Source organism: Gopherus evgoodei, unplaced genomic scaffold (genome assembly GCF_007399415.2).
Source record: "Gopherus evgoodei ecotype Sinaloan lineage unplaced genomic scaffold, rGopEvg1_v1.p scaffold_31_arrow_ctg1, whole genome shotgun sequence".
NCBI lineage: Eukaryota > Metazoa > Chordata > Testudines > Testudinidae > Gopherus > Gopherus evgoodei.
In genome coordinates this window covers 2,662,753-2,683,305 of record NW_022059983.1, presented here as the reverse complement: position 1 = coordinate 2,683,305, position 20,553 = coordinate 2,662,753, and the positions used below count along the sequence as shown (strand labels likewise).

The following is a 20,553-nucleotide window of genomic DNA, read 5'->3' as shown; positions in this document are numbered from 1 at the left end:
TTGTTTCAAGGAGGAGGGTAAAAACATTTTCTCCTTAACCTCTGAGGACAGGAAAAGAAGCAGTGGGCTTAAATTGCAGCAAGAGAGGTTTAGGTTGGACATTAGGAAAAACTTCCTAACTGTCAGGGTGGTTAATCACTGAAATAAATTGCGTAGGCAGGTTGTGGAATACCCATCATTGGAGATTTTTAAGAGCAGGTTAGACAAACACCTGTCAGGGATGGTCTAGATAATACTTAATCTTGCTATGAGTGCAGGGGACTTGACTAGATGACCTCCCGTGGTACTTTCCAGTCCTACAATTCCATGATTCAGACACCTTCTCACATATCCGAAGTGTAACCACATCACCCCAATCCTTAAATTTCTCCATTGGCTCCCTGTTTATAGAAGAATGTGGTTAAAATTCACCCTATATTTCAAAATCCTTCCTTGCATTGTCTCCAACTTTTCTGGATCACACAGGTGACTTTTCATAAATATTTTAGAGAGAGTAGAGACAATTTGAGAAACTCACCAGGACTTTCCCAGGGAATTGATTGCTGATCCTGAGGTTGGTCTGATAAACCTTGATCTGTACAGGAGCGGTATTGTTTTCCTGGAAGTTGACTTCAAAGGCCACCAGTCCCTCTGCCTCCTCACACAGAGCCGTGAGCTGGTAGCGGCAGGTGCCTTGGAAGTCGTATCTCTGTCCGTCAAAGGTGGCATAGTGCAGATTCCTTGTCACAGAGCAGGTGGCATAGCTGGAGGGGTAACAGCCCCGTACGCCGTTCACTAGCCCGCACCTCTCTGAGTGTCTGCACGTAGCGGCCATGCATTCAACTTGTCTAGTGGTGGCATTGCACATGCACCATGTCCCACATACCTCATCAACCCAGAAACTCTCATTGGGGGCATAGGGGAGCCCCTCAAACTGGCACCCACAGCTGCCCTTGGGGATGCATTTTCCCTGGCTCAGCACAAAACCATCCTTGCATTGGCAGCTTTCCACGCAGGGGTCTTGGCAGCTGCTGGGGGCTGACTGGTCCACACACGTGCCTGGGCAGGCTGTTCCACAGAGCTGGTACTGGCTGTTCTCCAGGGGGCACTCCATGGCTGGGGAGTGAAGGACCCACAGATTTAGCAGCAAGTTCTCTCCATGCAAAAGCAGTATTTAAAATAGGCAGAGGAGGATGTATCTTGTGGGGCTCTGAGAGCCCTCAAATCCCAGTGACCTGAACAGGAGGTGAGGGTGCTCAGCACACTGCGGAAGGTGATTAGCACCTTATCAGATCAGGTTCATGATAGGAAGAGTAACTTAAAAACAGGCGTCATTTTACCCCAGCCACCCGTGTGTTATCAGTGGATGTTAGATTCTCAAAGTGACAGGCACCTTAGCAATACCACAGACAGACAAATACTGTGGGTACAATTGAACCCAGGCGTCCTGATTTGCCAACACAGGCATGCGCAGCACATTTCATTAGGGTGTGCTCCCAGGGAATTTTGTTTCTTTATTTTTTTAAAGCGAACATCATAAAGGTTGGAGTGCAGGGTGTGGGAGGGGGTGTAGTGTGTAGGAAAGGGCTCAGGGCAAGGGATTGGGGCAGAGGAGGGGTGTGGGGTGTACGAAGGGGTTTGGGGTGCAGGAAGGGGGGCTCAGAGTAGGGGGTTGGGGTGCAGGGTGCGGGCAGGGGGATTAGAGTAGAGAGTTGGGGTGCAGTAGGGAGCAGGTAGGGGCTCAGGACAGGGATTTGGGGTCCAGGAGGGGTGTAGGGTGCAGCAGGGGGCTCAAGGCAGGGAGTTGGGGGTGGGGTGCAAAAGGGGACTCAGGGCAGGGGGTTGGTGTGCGAGGTGCAGGCAGGGGGCTCAAGGCAGAGAGTTGTGGGGCGGGGTGCAGGAGGAGTTGAGCTCTGGCCCGGTGCCGCTTACCTGCAGCAGCGCAGTCAATGCCTGCCTGCTCTGGCATCACTCTGTGCTACTCACCACGTCCCTACGCAGCCCCGGGGGGGGGGGGGGGTGGCAGGCACAGCACTCTGTGCGCTGCCCTTGTCACGCCTCCAGGTACCATCCCCGAAGCTCCCATTGGCCATGGATCCCTGTTCCCGGCCAATGGGAGCTGCAGGGGGCAGTGCTTGGAGCAATGCACGGAGCCGTCTGCCTTCCCCACCCTCCCCCCCAGGGACGTGGTGCAGTGCTAGCCGCTTCTGACGGGGCAAATCCCGTAGGCCAGATCCAAAGCCATGAGGGACCAGATCCAGATCCAGCCCGCGGGCATTAGGGTGTGCCTGAGCACACCCGGCACACTCCGTGCGCACGCCTATGTTTCTCAATCATTGCTCAATCCCAAACCACTCAATCATGCCCCCTTCCAAAACCAGGGCTAAACTCAAGAGTGCTGAGCCCCAGGCTCCCCAGTCTAATTACCAGACCATACACCTTGGCATACAAATCTGTACTCACGGCATCTGGCCAGCTGCCTCCATTCCCCAATCCTGACCCCCTCCAGCTGGCAGGCGTCCGCATAGGCCTTCAGGGCCTCACACAGGGCCTTCCTGTAGCCCTCGTTGTGGCACAGATCATACACGCAATTGTCGAAGTAGACTGTAGGATCCACCTTGCTGTGGCACTGGCTGAAGGGCCCATCAGAGACTTTGGTTACCAGGCCGCACAAGGCCTCCTCCTTGTACTTTTTGCTTATGCTGGGGTCACAGGATCTGCAACCTCCAATGCAATCGTGCCAGCAAAACTGATTCTCATCTTCCACTGCCCAGCTTTTCCCCAGGGCAGCAACACTGGGAGCCAGGTCTCCATCTGGGGTCCGGAAGTCATCGGAGGGGTCCCCATTATAATTGCCGCACAGGCCACACAGGCTGTTGGAGAAGACCCTGGGGACAGTGACCCTTAGGTGGTTGTTCCAGTCATAGGACACTCTAAGGTTGAAGTCAGTGCGGAGGATGAGGGAGGTGCCACTCTGATAGAGCCGAAGGGCCCCGTTGTTCAGGGAGATGGGTAAGTGGGCCCTGGTGTTATTCACCTTCATGGTGAGAAAGAAAGGGCAAAGGTCACAATCAATGGCACTAGTCTGTCATTTGCAAAGTGGCCCCTACTCAGATTAGCAAGGGGGTGCAACCTGGACCCAAATCTGAACCAGAATTACTTTAAAACATCATATTAAATAGAGCTGGGTAGAGAAATGTAATTCTTTTTGGAGGATTTTAATGTTTTGAAAGTTGTTTGATAATGGAACCACACTTTCAAAAGTCAAGACTGGGATCCTAAATTCTTAACTTTCCTGCACAGTAAAAATCATGGCTTTAATAAAGACACTGGCATTATAGATTATTACAGCAATCTGTAACCCAATAACCCACCCTTTTTGTCCTGTGATGTCAGTGGGTTTAACCACTTATGCAAAACAATATCTTCCACCTTGTATTTAGCTATGACACTCTGAGGGCTCATCTACATTTGGAAAGCTGCAGCTGTGGAAAATCCACACCTGTGAGCAACGCAGTGATACTGACCTATCCCCCAGTTCAGGCAGTGCTATGTTGACAGGAGGGCATCACCTGTTGATATAGGTACCACCCATCAGGGCATGACTATGCTACAAAATTAAGTTGACCTGATTTTCGTCAGCATAAAGCCATCTCAGTGATTACATCGGGTGTGGATGTCTACTCTTTGCTCTTTGTGTCTGTGCAACGTGCATCCTCACCAAGAGCACTTGCACCGATTGTACTGTCAGTTGGGGCATTGTGGGATGGCTTCTCAAAGCCAGTAACAGTCCGTGTAATCTACGCAGTACCTACGTTGATATGGCATCGACCTAACTACATTGACATTGACTCTACACCTCTCATGGAGGTGGCGTTATTAAGTCGATGTAGCAGGGACACTTATGTCGGCAGGAGTGAACTTTTACTGTAGACACTTACATAGTTAGGTCAAGGTCAACTGCTTTGCATTGACCTAGCACTGTAGTGTAGACTGGGTGGAGTACCTACGCCAACAAAAGAACCTGTCCTGTCAGCCTAGGTAGCATCTTCACTAGGTGCTACAGCTCTGCAGCTGCACTGGTGCAGCTCTGTCAGTGTAGACAAGCCCTTATGATGGCTTAACTACATCGCTCAGTGTGGATTTTTCTGGCAGATCAGCTCCTCCTCCTCCTTCCCAGCGCCTCCTGCCCACCAAGGTCAGCTGTTCCACAGTGTGCAGGAGGCGCGGGGGGGAAGGGGAAGGAGCGGGGGCAGGAGGGGGTGCAGAGGGGGCAGGGGCTTGGGGAAAGTGTTGAAGTGGGGGCAGGAAGAGGCGGGACAGAGGTGGGGGCTGGAGAAAGGGGTGTAGAGTGGTTGGGGCACCCCCCAAGAACCAACAAGTTGGCACCTATGTGCTTCTGAGCGACACATCTGGGTCAATCTAATTCTCTAGCATAGACCAGCCCTGAGTACCCTTCCCAGATCTGAAGAAGGGCTCTGGGTAGCTGGAAGACTTGTCCCTTTCACCAACAGAAGTTGGTCCAATAAGAGACATTACATCTCCCATCTTGTCCTTCTAACACCCTGGGACCAGCATGGCGACCATGACACTGTAAACAGTTCAAAGGTTGGAATTTTGAGGGCGATGGGGCCACATCAGTTAGCGCCATTAGGAAGTGGCTACAGGGAGGGAGCTGTCACCTAGAGCCATTAGGGTGCAGATCCTGCAGAGGACGGGATTGTGTCAGTTAGAGCCATTAGGAAGTGGCTCCTGCAGGGGAGGGGGCCACGTCTAGGGTTGTCAACTTTCTAACTGCAGAAAACTGAACACCCTTGCTCTGCTCCCTGCCTCGAGGCCCTGCCCCTTCTCAGAGGCCCTGCCCCGGCTCACTCCATCCCCCCTCCCTCTGTCGCACATTCTCTCCCATCCTTGCTCACTCATTCATTTTCATCGGGCTGGGGCAGGGGGTTGGGGTGCAGGAGGCTGGGGGGTTGGGCTTTGGGGCGGGGCTGGGATGAGGGGTTTGGGTATAGAATGGGACTCCAGGCTGGGGCCAAGGGGTTTGGAGTGTGGGAGGGGGTTCAGGGCTTCGGAAGGGGGTTGAGATGCAGAGGAGGTGAGAGCTCCCACTGGGGGTGCGGGCTCTGGGGTGGTTCTGAGGATGAGGGATTTGAGGTGCAGGAGGGGGATCCAGGCTGGGGCCAAGGGGTTTGGAGTGTTGAAGGGGCTCTGGGCTGGCACAGGAGATTGGGGTGCAGGACAGGGTGAAGGCTCCAGCTGGGATTGAGCATTCTGGGGTAATACCAGGGATGAGGGGGGTACAGGAGGCAGCTCTGGGCCAGGGGTGGGGCTGGGGGGCTGGAGTGTGGGAAAGGGCTCTGAGCTGGGGTAAGGGGTTGGGATGTGGAACGAGGTATGAGATCTGGGCTGGGGTGTGGGATCTGCGGTGGGGTCAGAAATGAGGGGTTCAGGATGTGGGAGGGGGCTCCAGGATGGGGCAGGAGATTGGGGTGTGGGAGGGGTTAAGGGTACAGGCACTGGGAGGGAGTTTGGTGCAGGCGGGGGCTCAGGAATGGGGCAGGGGGTTGGGATGCAGGAGGGGTTGCGGGGTGCAGGTACCGGGAGGAAATTTGGGTGTGGGAAGGGGCTCAGGGCTGGGGCAGGGGATTGGAGTGGGACAGAGTTCGAGGTGTGGGCTCCGGGCGGCGCTGACCTCGAGTGGCCCCAGCATTTCCCAGGGATGGAGGAAGTCCATGTGACTCCCAGGAAATGGTGGCATGTTAAGGGGCTCCATGTGCTGCCCCTGCCTGCAGGCCAGGGGGCTCTGTGCACTGTTCTCACCTGCAGGCCCTGCTTCCATTGGTCTTTTTTTGGAATTGGGTCAGCGCCCCCTGCTGGCCACCTGCACCATTCTGACACACAGCACCTGGTACTGCCATGATGGGAATTGTGGTCAGCACTGACTCCAAGGGGAGAGTGCGCCCTACTGGGATACCTCTACATCTGAACATAGTACAGCACCCCCCAGTACACTGCCGTGGCTTCAGAGACAGCACCAATTCAGGAGGAGAGCATCCTCTACTACATAAACAATTCTACTCCCTGCAACACCTTGGGTAAATGTTCTCAAGGTATCCTATCTAAGTACTGATCACACCCAGCACTTACCCCCACAAAGCCGACATCAGCCCTGGCTGCTGTGATGGTGACTCCATCCACCTGGACAATTACCGACCCAATGTAGAAGACCTGTGTGTTCCCCCTGTTCTCGCTTTTGGCCGTGACGTGGAAGAAGGGCAGGCCGGAGGCATCCCTGCAGGTCTTGGCCACCGTGTAGTTGCAGGCGCCATGGAAATCATACACCCGTCCATCGAAGGTGTGGTAATGCAAGTAACCCCCAGCCCAGCACGTGGCCTGAGAGACTGACATAAGAACATAAGAACATAAGAACGGCTGTACCGGGTCAAACCAAAGGTCCATCTAGCCCAGTATCTGTCTACCGACAGTGGCCAATGCCAGGTGCCCCAGAGGGAGTGAAGCTAACAGGCAATGATCAAGTGATCTCTCTCCTGCCATCCATCTCTATCCTCTGATGAACAATGGCTAGGGACACCATTCTTTACCCTTTCTGGCTAATAGCCATTTATGGACTTAGCCACCATGAATTTATCTAGTTCTCTTTTAAACATCTTTATAGTCCCAGCCCTCCTCAGGTAAGGAGTTCCACAAGCTAACTGTGCGCTGCATGAAGAAGAACTTCCTTTTATTTGTTTTAAACCTCCTACCTATTAATTTCATTTGGTGACCCCTAGTTCTTGTATTATGGGAATAAGTAAATAACTTTTCTTTATCCACTTTCTCCACATCACTCCTGAGTTTATACACCTCTATCATATCACCCCTTAGTCTCCTCTTTTCCAAGCTGAAGAGGCCTAGCCTCTTTAATCTTTCCTCATATGGGACCCTCTCCAAACCCCTAATCATTTTAGTTGCTCTTCTCTGAACCTTTTCTAGTGCTAGAATATCTTTTCTGAGGTGAGGAGACCACATCTGTACACAGTATTTGAGATGTGGGCGTACCATGGATTTATATAAGGGCAATAATATATTCTCAGTCTTATTTTCTATCCCCTTTTTAATGATTCCTAACATCCTGTTTGCTTTTTTGACCGCCTCTGCGCACTGCGTTGACATCTTCAGAGAACTATCCACGATGACGCCAAGATCTTTTTCCTGACTCATTGTAGCTAAATTAGCCCCCATCATATTGTATGTATAGTTGGGGTTATTTTTTCCAATGTGCATTATTTTACATTTATCCACATTAAATTTCATTTGCCATTTTGTTGCCCAATCACTTAGTTTTGTGAGTTCTTTTTGAAGTTCCTCACAATCTGCTTTGGTCTTAACTATCTTGAGCAGTTTAGCATCATCTGCAAACTTGGCCACCTCACTGTTTACCACTTTCTCCAGATCATTTATGAATAAATTGAACAGGATTGGTCCTAGGACTGACCCTTGGGGAACACCACTAGTTACTCCTCTCCATTCTGAGAATTTACCATTCATTCCTACCCTTTGTTCCCTGTCTTTTAACCAGGTCTCAATCCATAAAAGGACTTTCCCTTTTATCCCATGACAGCTTAATTTACATAAGAGCCTTTGGTGAGGGACCTTGTCAAAGGCTTTCTGGAAATCTAAGTACACTATGTCCACTGGATCCCCTTTGTCCACATGTTTGTTGACCCCTTCAAAGAACTCTAATAGATTAGTAAGACATGATTTCCCTTTACAGAAACCATGTTGACTATTGCTCAACGGTTTATGTTTTTCTATGTGTCTGACAATTTTACTTTTAACTATCGTTTCGACTAATTTGCCCAGTACCGACCTTAGACTTACTGGTCTGTAATTACCAGGATCACCTCTAGAGCCCTTTTTAAATATTAGCATTACATTAGCTAACTTCCATTCATTGGGTACCGAAGCCAATTTAAAGGACAGGTTACAAACCTTAGTTAATAGTTCCGCAACTTCACATTTGAGTTCTTTCAGAATTCTTGGATGAATGCCATCTGGTCACAGTGACTTGTTAATGTTGAATTTATCAATTAATTCCAAAATCTCCTCTAGTGACACTTCTATCTGTGACAGTTCCTCAGATTTGTCACCTACAAAAGCCGGCTCAGGTTTGGGAATCTCCCTAATATCCTCTGCCGTAAAGACTGAAGCAAAGAATCCATTTAGTTTCTCCGCAATGACTTTATCGTCTTTAAGAGCTCCTTTTGTATTACGATAGTCAAGGGGCCCCACTGGTTGTTTAGCAGGCTTCCTGCTTCTGATGTACTTAAAAACATTTTGTTATTACCTTTGGAGTTTTTGGCTAGCCGTTCTTCAAACTCCTCTTTGGCTTTTCTTATTACACTCTTGCACTTAAGCTGGAACTGTTTGTGCTCCTTTCTATTTGCTTCACTAGGATTTGACTTCCACTTTTTAAAGGAAGTCTTTTGATCTCTCACTGCTTCTTTTACATGGTTGTTGAGTCACAGTGGCTCTTTTTTAGTTCTTTTACTGTGTTTCTTAATTTGGGGTATACATTGAAGTTGGGCCTCTATTATGGTGTCTTTAAAAAGCGCCCATGCAGTTTGCAAGGATTTCACTTCAGTCACTGGACCTTTTAACTTTTGTTTAACTAACCCCCTCATTTTTGTATAGTTCCCTCTTTTGAAATTAAATGCCACAGTGTTGGGCTGTTGAGGTATTCTTCCCACCACAGGGATGCTGAATGCTATTGTATTATGGTCACTATTTCCAAGCGGTCCTGCTTTAGTTACTTCTTGGACCAGCTCCTGCGCTCCACTCAGGATTAAATCTAGAGTTGCCTCTCCTCTTGTGGGTTCCCGTACCAGCTGCTCCATGAAGCAATCATTTAAAGTATCGAGAAATTTTAACTCTGCATTTCATCCTGAAGTGAAATGTTCCCAGTCAGTATGGGGATAATTGAAATCCCCCACTATTATTGGGTTCTTAATTTTGATAGCCTCTCTAATTTCCCTTAGCATTTCATCATCACTATTACTGTCCTGGTAAGGTGGTCGATAATAGATCCCTAATGTTATATTTTTATTAGAGAATGAAATTTCTATCCACAGAGATTCTATGGAACATGTGGATTCGCTTAAGATTTTTACTTCTTTTGAATCTACATTTTCTTTCACATATAGTGCCACTCCTCCCCCTGCACGACCTGTTCTGTCCTTCCAGTATATTTTGTACCCTGGAATGATTGTGTCCCATTGGTTGCTCTCAGTCCACCAGGTTTCTGTGATGCCTATTATATCAATATCCTCCTTTACCACAAGGCACTCTAGTTCACCCATCTTATTATTTAGACTTCTAGCATTTGTGTACAAGCACTTTAAAAACTTGTCCCTGTTTATTTGTCCGCCCTTTTCTGATGTGCCAGATTCTTTTTTATGTGACTGTTTATCATCTGATCCAGCCCTTACATTATCCTCTTCCGTCCTCTGTTCCTGACTATAACCTGGAGATTCCCTATCATCAAACTCTCCCCTAAGAGAAGTCTGTGTCCAATACACATGCTCCTCTGCAGCAGTCGGCTTTCCCCCATCTCCTAGTTTAAAAAGTGCTCTACAACTGGCACACACTCTGGCTGCCCATTTATCATCTTGCAAATAGTTCCTTCTTTACAGCGAACCAGACTGCAGGATAGAATAACAAGTGGGGAAAGACAACAGAAAGACAAGAGACATCAGATGAATTAATTATATATGAGAGCAGAGAGGGGGCTGACGGTGGTGTGAAAATTGGGATGAAATTTAGCGTCATTGGAATCCTACTTCCTAATACAGCCTGTTTGTGAAATGGACCAAATCATCGATTGATCTGTCTGTCTGTCCCCATACACATTTCCTTTGTACAGTTCCCTAACCTCCCACAAGTCCTCTGCTGGAAAATCTCTCTGCAGGGTGAGACCATAACAGTCTTTGAGCCAGCAGAGCCAGCTCCTATGTCACCCTCCCCACAGCCTCTAGTGCAGGTGGCGAACGCAGAGGGCCATGTGACAGGGAGTATGGAGCAGAGCCCTGCAATGCAACCAAAACCTCATGGGAGCTGACTACAAGTGTCAGGTCTGGCCCAGGTTGAGTAGGAAATGAACGGGACCCTCTTGGGCTTCTGTCAAGTCAGCTGTTCTCCTTCTGTCTGTGCGTAAGGTTGCCAGATGTCCAGTTTTTGACTGCAAAGTCATCACTGCTGACCGGACACTAAAAGCAGGGGCGGCTCGAGGCACTAGCAAAGCAAGCACCTGCTTGGGGCAGCCCATTTGCAGGGGTGGCAAGGATCCAGCACGGGAGCTGAGAACCAACAGGGGGCTCTGGGAGCTCTAGTTCCTTGGTTAGCTCCCTATAGAGCCAGCTCTGGAGCAGGGAAAGAACTACATTTCCCAGCATTTCCTTGGCCACTACCAACTGGAAAGGAAGGAGGGGGACCTCATGCGGCAGCCTGCTGTGAGTGGGCAGTTTTACTGTGAATGGTAGGGATACCATATGTTACATTAAAAAAACAGGACACTCCACGGGGAGGGAAGCCCCACCGTGCCACCATCCACTGCCTTCAGCTGCCCTCCACAGAAACCCCAACCCATCCAACCCCCCTTCTGCTCCCTGATCACCCCCTCCCAGGACCCCTGCCCCCCCGGACCCCACTACCTCTCTAAACGCCACTGTTCCTTGTCCCCTGATTGCTCCCTCCTGGGACCCCTAACTGCCCCTTGGGACCCCACCCCCTATCTAAGCCTCCCTTCTCCTTGTCCCCAACTGCCCCCTCCTGAGACCACCCCAACTTCACCCCTAGGATCCCACCCCCTACCTGTCCCCTGACAAACCCCTGGGACTCCCATGCCTATCCAACCGCTGCCTCTCCCCTGAGTGCCCCCCGAACCCCTGACCCATCTAACCCCCAGTCTCCCTGCCCCTGACTGCCCACCCGAACCTCCACCCCATCCAACCCTCCCTGTCCCTTGACTACCCCCCTGGAATCCCCTACCCCTTCTCCAATCCCCCAGCCCCCTTACCATGCCACTCAGACCAGCATGTCTGGCTCCACGCAGCGCTAGACACGCTGCTGCATACATGCTGCCATGATCCCCTGCGGAGCCCACAGCCCCCCCCACACACACACCCAGCACCTGCCTTCCAGATTTGAGCACCTCAACATTCAGGAGTGCTCAAGCTCAGTTTGGGCAGCTGTTACTTCATTTCTCCCAAATCAAATATACTGATCTACTGTAACTTGCTGTAGAAAAAGTAGGATAAAATTGAGCAAGAAATGCTTCCCCGTGGTTATTAGGACTGGAATTGCTATTTTCAACAACCATTGCCTTTTGTTTGTTTGTTTGTTTGTTTGTTTAAAAGGAAGACAGTGATATTGCATTGGCAAATTCCCCATAGAAAGAAAGAGTGGAACAAAAGAATAATAAAGGCACCTCAACTTTTCCTCCTTTATGGAGGACAGTCTTATAATGTGCATCCAGACAGGGGCGGCTCCAGGCCCCAGCATGCCAAGCGCATGCTTGAGACGGCATGCCACGGGGGTCGCTCTGCCTGTCGCCAGGAGGGCGGCAGGCGGCTCTAGTGGACCTCCCGCAGGCATGGCTGCCGAGGGTCCGCTGGTCCTGCGGCTTCGGTAGAGCATCCGCAGGCACGCCTGCGGGAGGTCCACCAAAGCCACAGGACCAGCGGAACCTCCGCAGGCACGTCTGCGGGAGGTCCACCGGAGCCGCGGGACCAGCGCCCAGCAGAGCTTGGGGTGGCGAAATGGCTAGATCCGCCCCTGCATCCAGATATCCTCCAATCACACAAGCTGAAAATTGTTCCACTTTACTGCAGCTCTGTAACCATATGGGAACAAATCCTGTCTGTGTTTTGTGCACATCCAAAATTCCTGCTGAATGACCTGCCCTGGGAGCGAGTTACCAGTGACCCAGGGCTGCGATGGAAGAAGGGTGCAGGTGCCGGGTGGGGGAGAAAGCCCAGGGTTGGGGCGGCAGGAGGTGTGGGGGGGGCACTGGTGGGGGGGAAGGGGGGAGCCCAGGGCTGGGGCGGCAGGGGGGTGGAGGGAGGGCACTGGTGGGGGGGGAAGGGGGAATCCCAGCGCTGGGGCGGCAGGGGGTGTGGGGGGAGAAAGCCTAGGGCTGGGGCAGCAGGGGAGCGCGGGGGGGGAGCCCAAGGCTGGGACAGGGGGCAGCCAAATTTTTTTTTGCTTGGGGTGGCAAAAGACCTAGAACTGGTCCTGACAAAAAGGCCAGTTACCTGCAGTAACTGGCCTCTGCCACCCAGGGAAGTGGGAGAGCAGAAGCTGCTGCTGGAGCCTGGAGAAGCACTCAGCAACAGCTCTGGCAGAGAAAGGTACCAGCGTACCAGCAGCTCCCCATCCTGCCCCGAGCATGGCTCTCCCTCCCCAGTCACCCCCTCACTCCCGGAGCCCTGCTCTCTCTCCAACGTCCTGCCCCAGTCACCCCTCCACCCCTAGAGCCCTGCTCAGCTCTTGGGGGGCGGGGGTAGTGGAGAAAGCAGTGGGTGGGGAAAGAGGAGCGGGGGACAGGGCCTTGAGGTAAAGAAGTGGAGCAAGGGGCAGGGCCTTGGGGGAAGAGGTGGAGCAGGGAGCAGAGAAGGTTCAGTTTTCACAAATGAGAGAGTTGGCCACCCTACCTGTGGGGTCAGCGCAGAGGTGGCTGCATGCCCAGCTCCTATTAGCACTGTGTCATGGCTGCCTTATACATACTGTGGAGTGAGGGAGCTGCCCCAGAGCCCACAGACTGCAGCCAGGGATGGTGGATGGCAGGAACAGGGTACATACCCACCACCATGCCAACCAACTGCAGATCCAGGCACCAATGCCCCAAGCACGTGCCTGGGGCGGCAAGTCATGGGTGGTGCCCTGCCAGTCCCTGCAAGGGCGGCAGTCAGGCTGCGGGAGGTCCGCCGGTCCCACGGATTCGGCAGTAATTCGGCGGCGGGTACGCTGAAGTCGTGGGACCAGCGGATCTCCCGCAGGCAAGCCGCTGAATCCGCAGGACCGGGGACCTACTGCAGGCAAGCTGCAGAAGGCAGCCTGCCTGCCATACTTGGGGTGGCAAAAAAACTAGCGCTACCCCTAGTGCCAACCCCATGGGTGAGAGGTGGCCGTGGCGCTCATTCAGTTTCATAGGAAGTGTCAGGCTGGGTCAGAAAATGACCTGACCTTCTTGGGCTTGGGCTCCTCAAATATTAGGCCCAAGCAGACATCCAGCATGGAGCAGGCAAGGAGAGTGGCTGAGAGGTAATGGGCTCTGACACTGCCCAGCTGACTGATGGTCCCTGTGGGACTGCATGTAGTCAGGGTGTTCTGTTTATAGCAGCCCCCAGGCTGTTCCCACAGAGTGTGCTCAGCTCCCTGACAGTTGCCCACCCGATTCTGCTGGAGAGACCCAACAAGTCTTCCCATCTTTCCAATTGAAATTTTGTACTATTAGGGGTCTGACACTGCCCAGCTGACTGATGGTCCCTACGAGAGTGCATGTAGCCATGGTGTTCTGTTTATAGCAGCCTGCAGGCTGCGCCCATGGAGAGAATCACGGAATGTGCTCAGCTCCCTGAGAGTTGCCCACCCGACTCTGCTGTAGAGACCCAACAAGCCTTCCCATCTTTCCAGTCGAAATTTTGTACTATTACAAGTCAGAGTTCCAGGCTAAATGAAGGGGGAGAGAGTGTGAGGAAGGTGAGGAGACATAACCACAGCTGCTTACTCACTGCCTGGTACAATAACCTTTCAGGGCATGTTTAAAACGACTGTCCTGTACCTTCGCTGATGCAGGTCCTGATGCCATCTCTAATCTGGCAGATTTCTTCTCGGGAGCAGCCGTGGGCTTTACAAGTCACCCCTCGAGCAGGAATACAGGTGCAGCTTTGCTGGCACTCGTTCGTCAGGACCGTCTCATTGGCCTGATAGAACGTTTGGAAAACAGGAAATAACAGAATGTAACTGGAAACAATTATTTAAAATAATTTTTGACAGCGCTAAACCCAGAGCTGTGGATGTGTTTTTCTAACAGATGTGCGCTCAGAATGATATTGGGGCAGCTCTCTGGCCTGGGTTATACAGGAGGGCAGACTAGATGATCACAATGGACCCTTCTGGCCTTAGAATCTATGTATCTATAAAAATGTTCATTGTGTCATAATATTATTTCCTCTTGCCTTTAGAGAGAAAGGCTGTCTAATGGGCTGAGGACTGGGATTAAGGCCAGGAACAATTCCTAGATTTTAACCTCCCTTCTGCTACTCCCTCACTAGGTGGCTTTGAGCAAGTCACTATGCCTATCTGTGCCTCAGTTTCCCCACAACAGGCACAGGGCATTATGCCTTTTTTTGGCATTTTGAGCATTAGATACTAGCAGAGTGGGAAGCCATCTCTGATGGACCAGTGCTCTGATCCAGTATAGCAAACCCTATATTCTTGACCAGTGTAGGGATTAAGATGTGGACAGAGCAAAAATTAGATCAGACCCAGAATCTCTAGGAGGGGGCGGTACCTTGTAATATCTCCCACGCTCAAAGCACCCACAGCTTTCTGGAGTCACACAGCCCTGGCCGTCGTAGAAGAAGCCATCGTCACACTCGCAGCCTTCAGCACAGATCTTCGGGCAGTTCATGATGTCTCCAGAGCAGGTGGTGGTACAGAGGTCGGCGCAGACCTTATAATGGCTGTTGACTGGGCAGCTCACAGCTTAAATAGAGAGAGACATAATGGATGGCTGGAAAGATCTCACACTACAGTGTAGAGGGACAGACACGAAGGAGAGAAGAGCAGGACAGGGAGGAGAGGAACAGGGCACCTTTAGAAAGGAACATGAGATTGTTGGTTCTCACCCAGAAGAGTTCCAGAAGACACCCAGAGGCCTGGAACAAGATGCCCAGTAACACTGACCCTCTCCCTTCCCCAGTGCATCCCAGAGCTCCTACACTATCAGCACACTTACGGCAGAAGGTGGTGTTCCTCCAGGGCTGGATGGAGGCCCCGGCATCTTGGCAGGCCGTTACATAGCTGTGGATGCTTTGGCAAAGAACCTGTGCATCCCCATTGGCCAGGCACAGATCATACAGGCAGTTGCTATGATACACGCTGGGGCTAACCGTGCCGTGGCAGGCTGTGAAGGGGCCGTCAGGGTCTGTGAGCAGCCCACAGTAGTTGCGCCCTTTGAAGACCTTCTTCTTCCTCTCCTCACAGACTGGACAGCTGTTTCCAGCACATTTGTCTGTACAGGATGCTCCTGGGATCTGGACTTCCCAAGCAGAGCCAAATGCTGCTGCATCAGGGGCTGTCCTGCCATCAGGAAGCAGGAACTTCTCATCTTCCTGTCCGTTGTAGTTCCCACACAGGCCGCACGTCTGGCCCTCGTAGTTTCCTGGGATGGTGACCCTGGCCTGGTAAACCAGGTCATAGCTCACAGTGAGGCCGAAGTTGGTTTGCACCAGAATGTTTGTGCCATGTTGATACGCTCTAAGTCGCCCATCAGCCACAATCACTGGGAGGTTGTGGGACACCCCATTCACCTGAAAGAGAGAGAACATTCCCTGTAAGCACAGGCAAGCATGTACACAGGCAAGATTCTGCTCTCACTGACATATGGCATAAATCAGAATGACTCCAGATTTCACTTTGGGATGACTTGTCCTCACCTTCCAAGGTCTTCACATTGTCGCCCTAGTTTACGGCTCTTCTCTTCTCTCCCCTTCACCTCATCTCCCTCCCGGTTCTCTCTTTACCATCCCTATTTTCTCCAACCATGTTTGGCTTGCCCCCCCCTTTTCATGTGAGCTCCTGCCCACAGAACACTCTCCTACTTCTTGTCTCTTTCTCCTTTCCTAAACACCCACTTCCCTGGTGACACCTCATTCCTTCACCTCTTGCCTTCTCTTATCTCCACCAATTTACCACATGTTGTATTTGTCCCAAGTTAGACTGCAGGCTTCTCAGGGTGATGCATCATGGGAGAAATTCTTCAACACAGAGCCAATGGAGTTATAATGGAGAGGAAGTTTATTCCATGTTTGCAAAAATGTGAATTATGTGTAGAGGGTTCCCCAAATCATTAATTCCCAGAAACATGGTGTATAAACCAAGAAGGGAGGCAAAGAAGATTGAGCTGAGCTAAGAGGACGCTCAGCTTGCCCAAATGAAGCTCTGACATAGCAGCATCCATGAGTAATACTTCCGACCATCTCCAGTTGGCAGGAGACTCTATCCCATCCTGATGGATGATGATCTGGCATCAATTATTTCATGCCTTCATCACCTCTCTTCTGGACTACAGTAATGTGATATACCCTGAACCCTTCAGCACTCCAGAATCTCTGTCAGGTACAGAAGTGTCTCCTCATAAGCACAAACTACTGAGATCACATCAAAACTGTCCTCTCCTCCCTCTGCTGCCTTCCAAAGAAAACATTGAATTCAGTTCAAGCTCTTACACCTTATCTTCAGGACACTCAATGGCCTGGGCCCTAGGTATCTAAAAGATCAATTAAACCTCCAGGATGAAGATCATAGCTGACCACTTCCTTCTTCTGGAATAATAAGGGTAAAGTTTGCCTATGCAGGAGATGGAGCTTTACTGGTGAGCAGTTCGAGACTGGGGAATGAACTCCCTCAGGAACAAAGGACCCTGACAAACCTCCCCACTTCCTCCCCAAGTGCAAGGTGTGTTTCTCTGACCTGCTGTTTCTAACACACACACATATAAGGCAATGTGAGTGCATATTTATAACTTTTAAAAGTAAATCCAATACAAAATTCTCCCCTGCACACACATCTCCTCCTGGTGATGGGTTGAGAGTTGGTTAAGTTAATTAGTGTGTTGCTAGAAGGTGCTGAAATACTACATGGATGTGCATGTTATAAGAATTTGTAAGAGGGTGGCTTGTCCTTTAAGGCCAGTAGGTCATCCAACGCTCATTACTAAGGAGGCACACCTGAGCAGGAGCCACCTGATTCCCCTATAAGAGCAGTAGGAGGAAGATGGGAGGCTGGCCCTGCAGAAAGATTTCTCAGGGAGAACAGAAGAGAATCAAGAGGCTGATGGGAGTGAATAGACTCCAGCTGGTAAATTTGAAATTTGGGGAGCACGAATACAGACAGGAAAGATTTCAGAGTGACCTGGTATGGAGAAAAATGGAGGGACTTGAAAACTTTATTTTGCATGTTTGCTAATTTAATAATCCTAAGGATGGCGGCTGTTATTCAACTTGTCTTCTGAGCTATTGAGGAGCCCAAGAGGGGAAGCTGAGGCAGACCACCTGCAGCGCAACCTTTACCACAAGGGGGCATTAGAGAGTTGGCCAAACTGCAAACAAACCTGCGTAGAATAGAATAAAATCTCTGTCCATGAGAATGTGGAGGACTTACCATGATGAGCCCCTGTTTGTTGTGCAGCAGGGTGAGTGTGATCCCATACACCTGAATGGACACCAGCTTGGCCACGGACATGTTCCTGGTGCCCCAATCTTCTTTCTTTACGCTGATAGTGAATGGTGTAAGGTCACGGGCATCAGTGCAGGTCTTGGCCAGGATGTAGGTGCAGGTGCCTTGGAAGTCAAAGGAGACCCCATCGAAAGAGAGGTAGTGGGGATGGCCAGAGGCAGAACAGGTCGCAGACCCAAATGGGTGGCATTTCTGGATGCCGTCCACCACCCCGCATTCCTCACCACTGCCACAGGAGAATGCCTTACACACAACCTCCCCACCAGCCTGACACACACACTGCTCCTCGCATGAACCGCTCGGGTGGAAGATCTCTGCAGCCTGGTGGTAAATTCCCCTGTGGATGCATCCGCACTGGGAAATGGAGACGCAGCGGTCGCCACTGAGAACAAAGCCCTCGTCACACACACAGCCTTCCTTACACTGGGTTGTGCATTGCACCGGGGCATAGAGGTTGCTGCATGTCAGATCGCAGCTGGTGCTGCAGAATTCATAGTGACTGTTTGGGGGACAGGACGGAGCTGTAATTAGAACAAAGAGTTAGCTCATATAATGCATTAGCAATGTGCGCAATGAATCATCACAGAACATTCAATTTCATTCAAGCTCCTAATTTTCTATTTCCTTGGTTTGATTAATTAATAAAAGGCACCATCTGTAATGGGGTCCCACGTCTGATGAACTGGTTGCCTCACAGAGGCCAGGAGATGGGATACAGATAATCTCTCCTATGATGGCTTCTAATTCGGTTTATTGTTTCATTGTTTCACTACTGACTTTTTGTTTTGAATCCAGGTCAGTACCAGTTAAAATTCATTCCCAACTGATGGCTTGTGTGGGATGAGTTGGTGGGTTCCTAGCCCAGTTCCTAATGAACAAACATCCCAATTAGTAGCCACTCTGAGTCCCAGCTCTGATTATGTCCCAGTCTCAGAAGGGAAGGCAAGGATTGGACTGGCCATGGAGAGCAAACTACATTCCTAGAAGTGTTTCCCTAGCCCATGGTGCAGCTGCCAAGGCCACTATGAGTGCTGAATCCAGCCTACTGAGAGAGACCTTTGTCTATTAAAAATGTTCTGCAGTGTTTAGATCCACATCTACCAGTCAACAAGAACTAATGATCCCCAAGGGGCAGGCAGCGGTGAACATGGGGGGACTCACAGCAGAATTTCGTAGTCCTCCAGGGACGCAGCATAGCTCCAGCTTCCTGACATGCCTCAGCATAGCCAGCTACGGCCTGGCAGACGTTACTCTCCCGACCACTGAGGACGCAATAGCCATACACACAGTCTATGAAGTATCCATTGGGGTCCACTTTACTGTGACATCCTCTGAAAGGGCCACTTTTGTATAAGATGATCCCACACTGCCCTCTGCTACCTCGTTGTTCTTTTTCAATAGCCTCCACACTTGCGCATGGTGGTATCGTTACTGCAGAGCATCCCGGGAGGTCGCCCCGCTTCCAGCTCTGGCCAAAGCTGATGGGGTTTGGTGCCAGGGTGCCATCCCTCATGAGCATGTCATCCTCACTGTCACTGTTAAAATTGCCACACAGACCACACACGGCTCCAGCGTAGGTAACTGGCAGAGTCACCGTGGCGCGTCCTGACCACCCAGCATAGGTAATGGTGAGACCAAAGTCTGTCTGGATCACTGTGGCCCAGCCCTTTCTATACACAGTGATTTTCTCATCGTCGAGGTTGAAGGGAAGAGTAATCAGGAAACTGTTCACCTGTAAAAGCAAGACACATGAGATATGAAACATCGCTCGCTCTTGGTGGAACCTCTGGCTCCAGCACAGAGCTCTGGCCCATCTACTGCTGCTGAAATCTTCATCCAGGCTGACCTGCTTCCTCCTCTACGGCCTGCCCGAGTCCAGCTCTCCAGACTGGGCAGGATCCTCCAACCAGACTTTCCTTTTTTCTGACACTGGCTATTGCTGTTCCCTCCTCTGTGAGCCCAGCTCTCCAAGGTCCCACATATGCTGGATACTATTGACACCTTCTCACAAAGATGAAGTGTAACCAGATCACCTTACCCCTCTAGCTTCTCCACTGGCTTCCCATTCACATCAGAATCCAATTAATATTTGATCTGTTTTTTAAAATCCTTCCATGCACTTTCTGCAATCAACTTCTGATTTCACAGGCAACTTTCCAGAAATGTTTTAGAGACTAGATGTGATTTCTGAAACTCACCATGATTTTACCAGGGAATTGATTGCTGACCCTGATGTCGGTCTCATAGACCTTGATTTGCACAGGACCAGTATTGCTTTCCTGAAAGTAGACCTCAAAGTCCACCAGTCCCTCTGCCTTCTTGCACAGGGCAGTTAGCTGGTAGTGGCAGGTGCCTTGGAAGTCATATTTCTGTCCATCAAAGGTGGCATAGTGCAAATTCCTTGTCACAGAGCAGGTGGCGTAGCTGGAGGGGTAACAGCCCCGTACGCCGTTCACTAGCCCGCACCTCTCTGAACGTTTGCACATAGCAGCCATGCATTCGACTTGTCTGGTGGCTGCATTGCACATGCACCGTGTCCCACATGCCTCATCGACCCAAAAACTCTCACTAGGGGCATAGGGGCGCCCTTCAAACAGGCATCCACAGCTGCTTTTGGGTATGCATTTTCCCTGGCTCAGCACAAAACCATCCTTGCACTGGCAGCTTTCCACGCAGGGGTCTTGGCAGCTGCTGGGGGCTGACTGGTCCACACACGTGGCGGGGCAGGCTGTTCCACAGAGCTGGTACTGGCTGTTCTCCAGGGGGCACTCCATGGCTAGGGAGTGAAGGACCCATAGATTTAGCAGCAAAACCTCTCCACACAAAAGCAATATTTAAAATAGACAGAAAAGGACTCTGAGAGCCCTCAAATCCCAGTGACCTCAACATTGGCTGAGGGTGCTCAGTATGTTGTAGAAGGTGCTTAGCCCCTTGCAGGATCAGGCACATAGTAGGAAGAGTCACTTAAAAACTGGCATCATTTTACCTCAACCATCCATGTGTTATCAGTGGATGTTAGATACTTAAAGTGACAGGCTGTGATGAAGGGAG

General features: G+C 50.8%; 1 protein-coding gene across 1 annotated transcript in view; it reads right to left on the bottom strand.

Moving 5' to 3' along the window:
• The window catches only part of LOC115640391 (IgGFc-binding protein-like), a 129,485-nt gene that overhangs the window by 85,466 nt on the left and 23,466 nt on the right, over positions 1 to 20,553 (bottom strand). The window contains exons 12-20 of the mRNA XM_030543133.1: positions 19,701 to 20,278; positions 18,664 to 19,234; positions 17,428 to 18,023; positions 15,002 to 15,575; positions 14,555 to 14,748; positions 13,823 to 13,964; positions 6,130 to 6,383; positions 2,443 to 3,016; positions 518 to 1,095 (exon numbers count right to left, since the gene is read on the bottom strand). Of these exons, the coding sequence (XP_030398993.1) occupies positions 518 to 1,095; positions 2,443 to 3,016; positions 6,130 to 6,383; positions 13,823 to 13,964; positions 14,555 to 14,748; positions 15,002 to 15,575; positions 17,428 to 18,023; positions 18,664 to 19,234; positions 19,701 to 20,278 (4,061 nt within the window). The remainder of the gene's footprint in view (positions 1 to 517; positions 1,096 to 2,442; positions 3,017 to 6,129; positions 6,384 to 13,822; positions 13,965 to 14,554; positions 14,749 to 15,001; positions 15,576 to 17,427; positions 18,024 to 18,663; positions 19,235 to 19,700; positions 20,279 to 20,553) is intronic.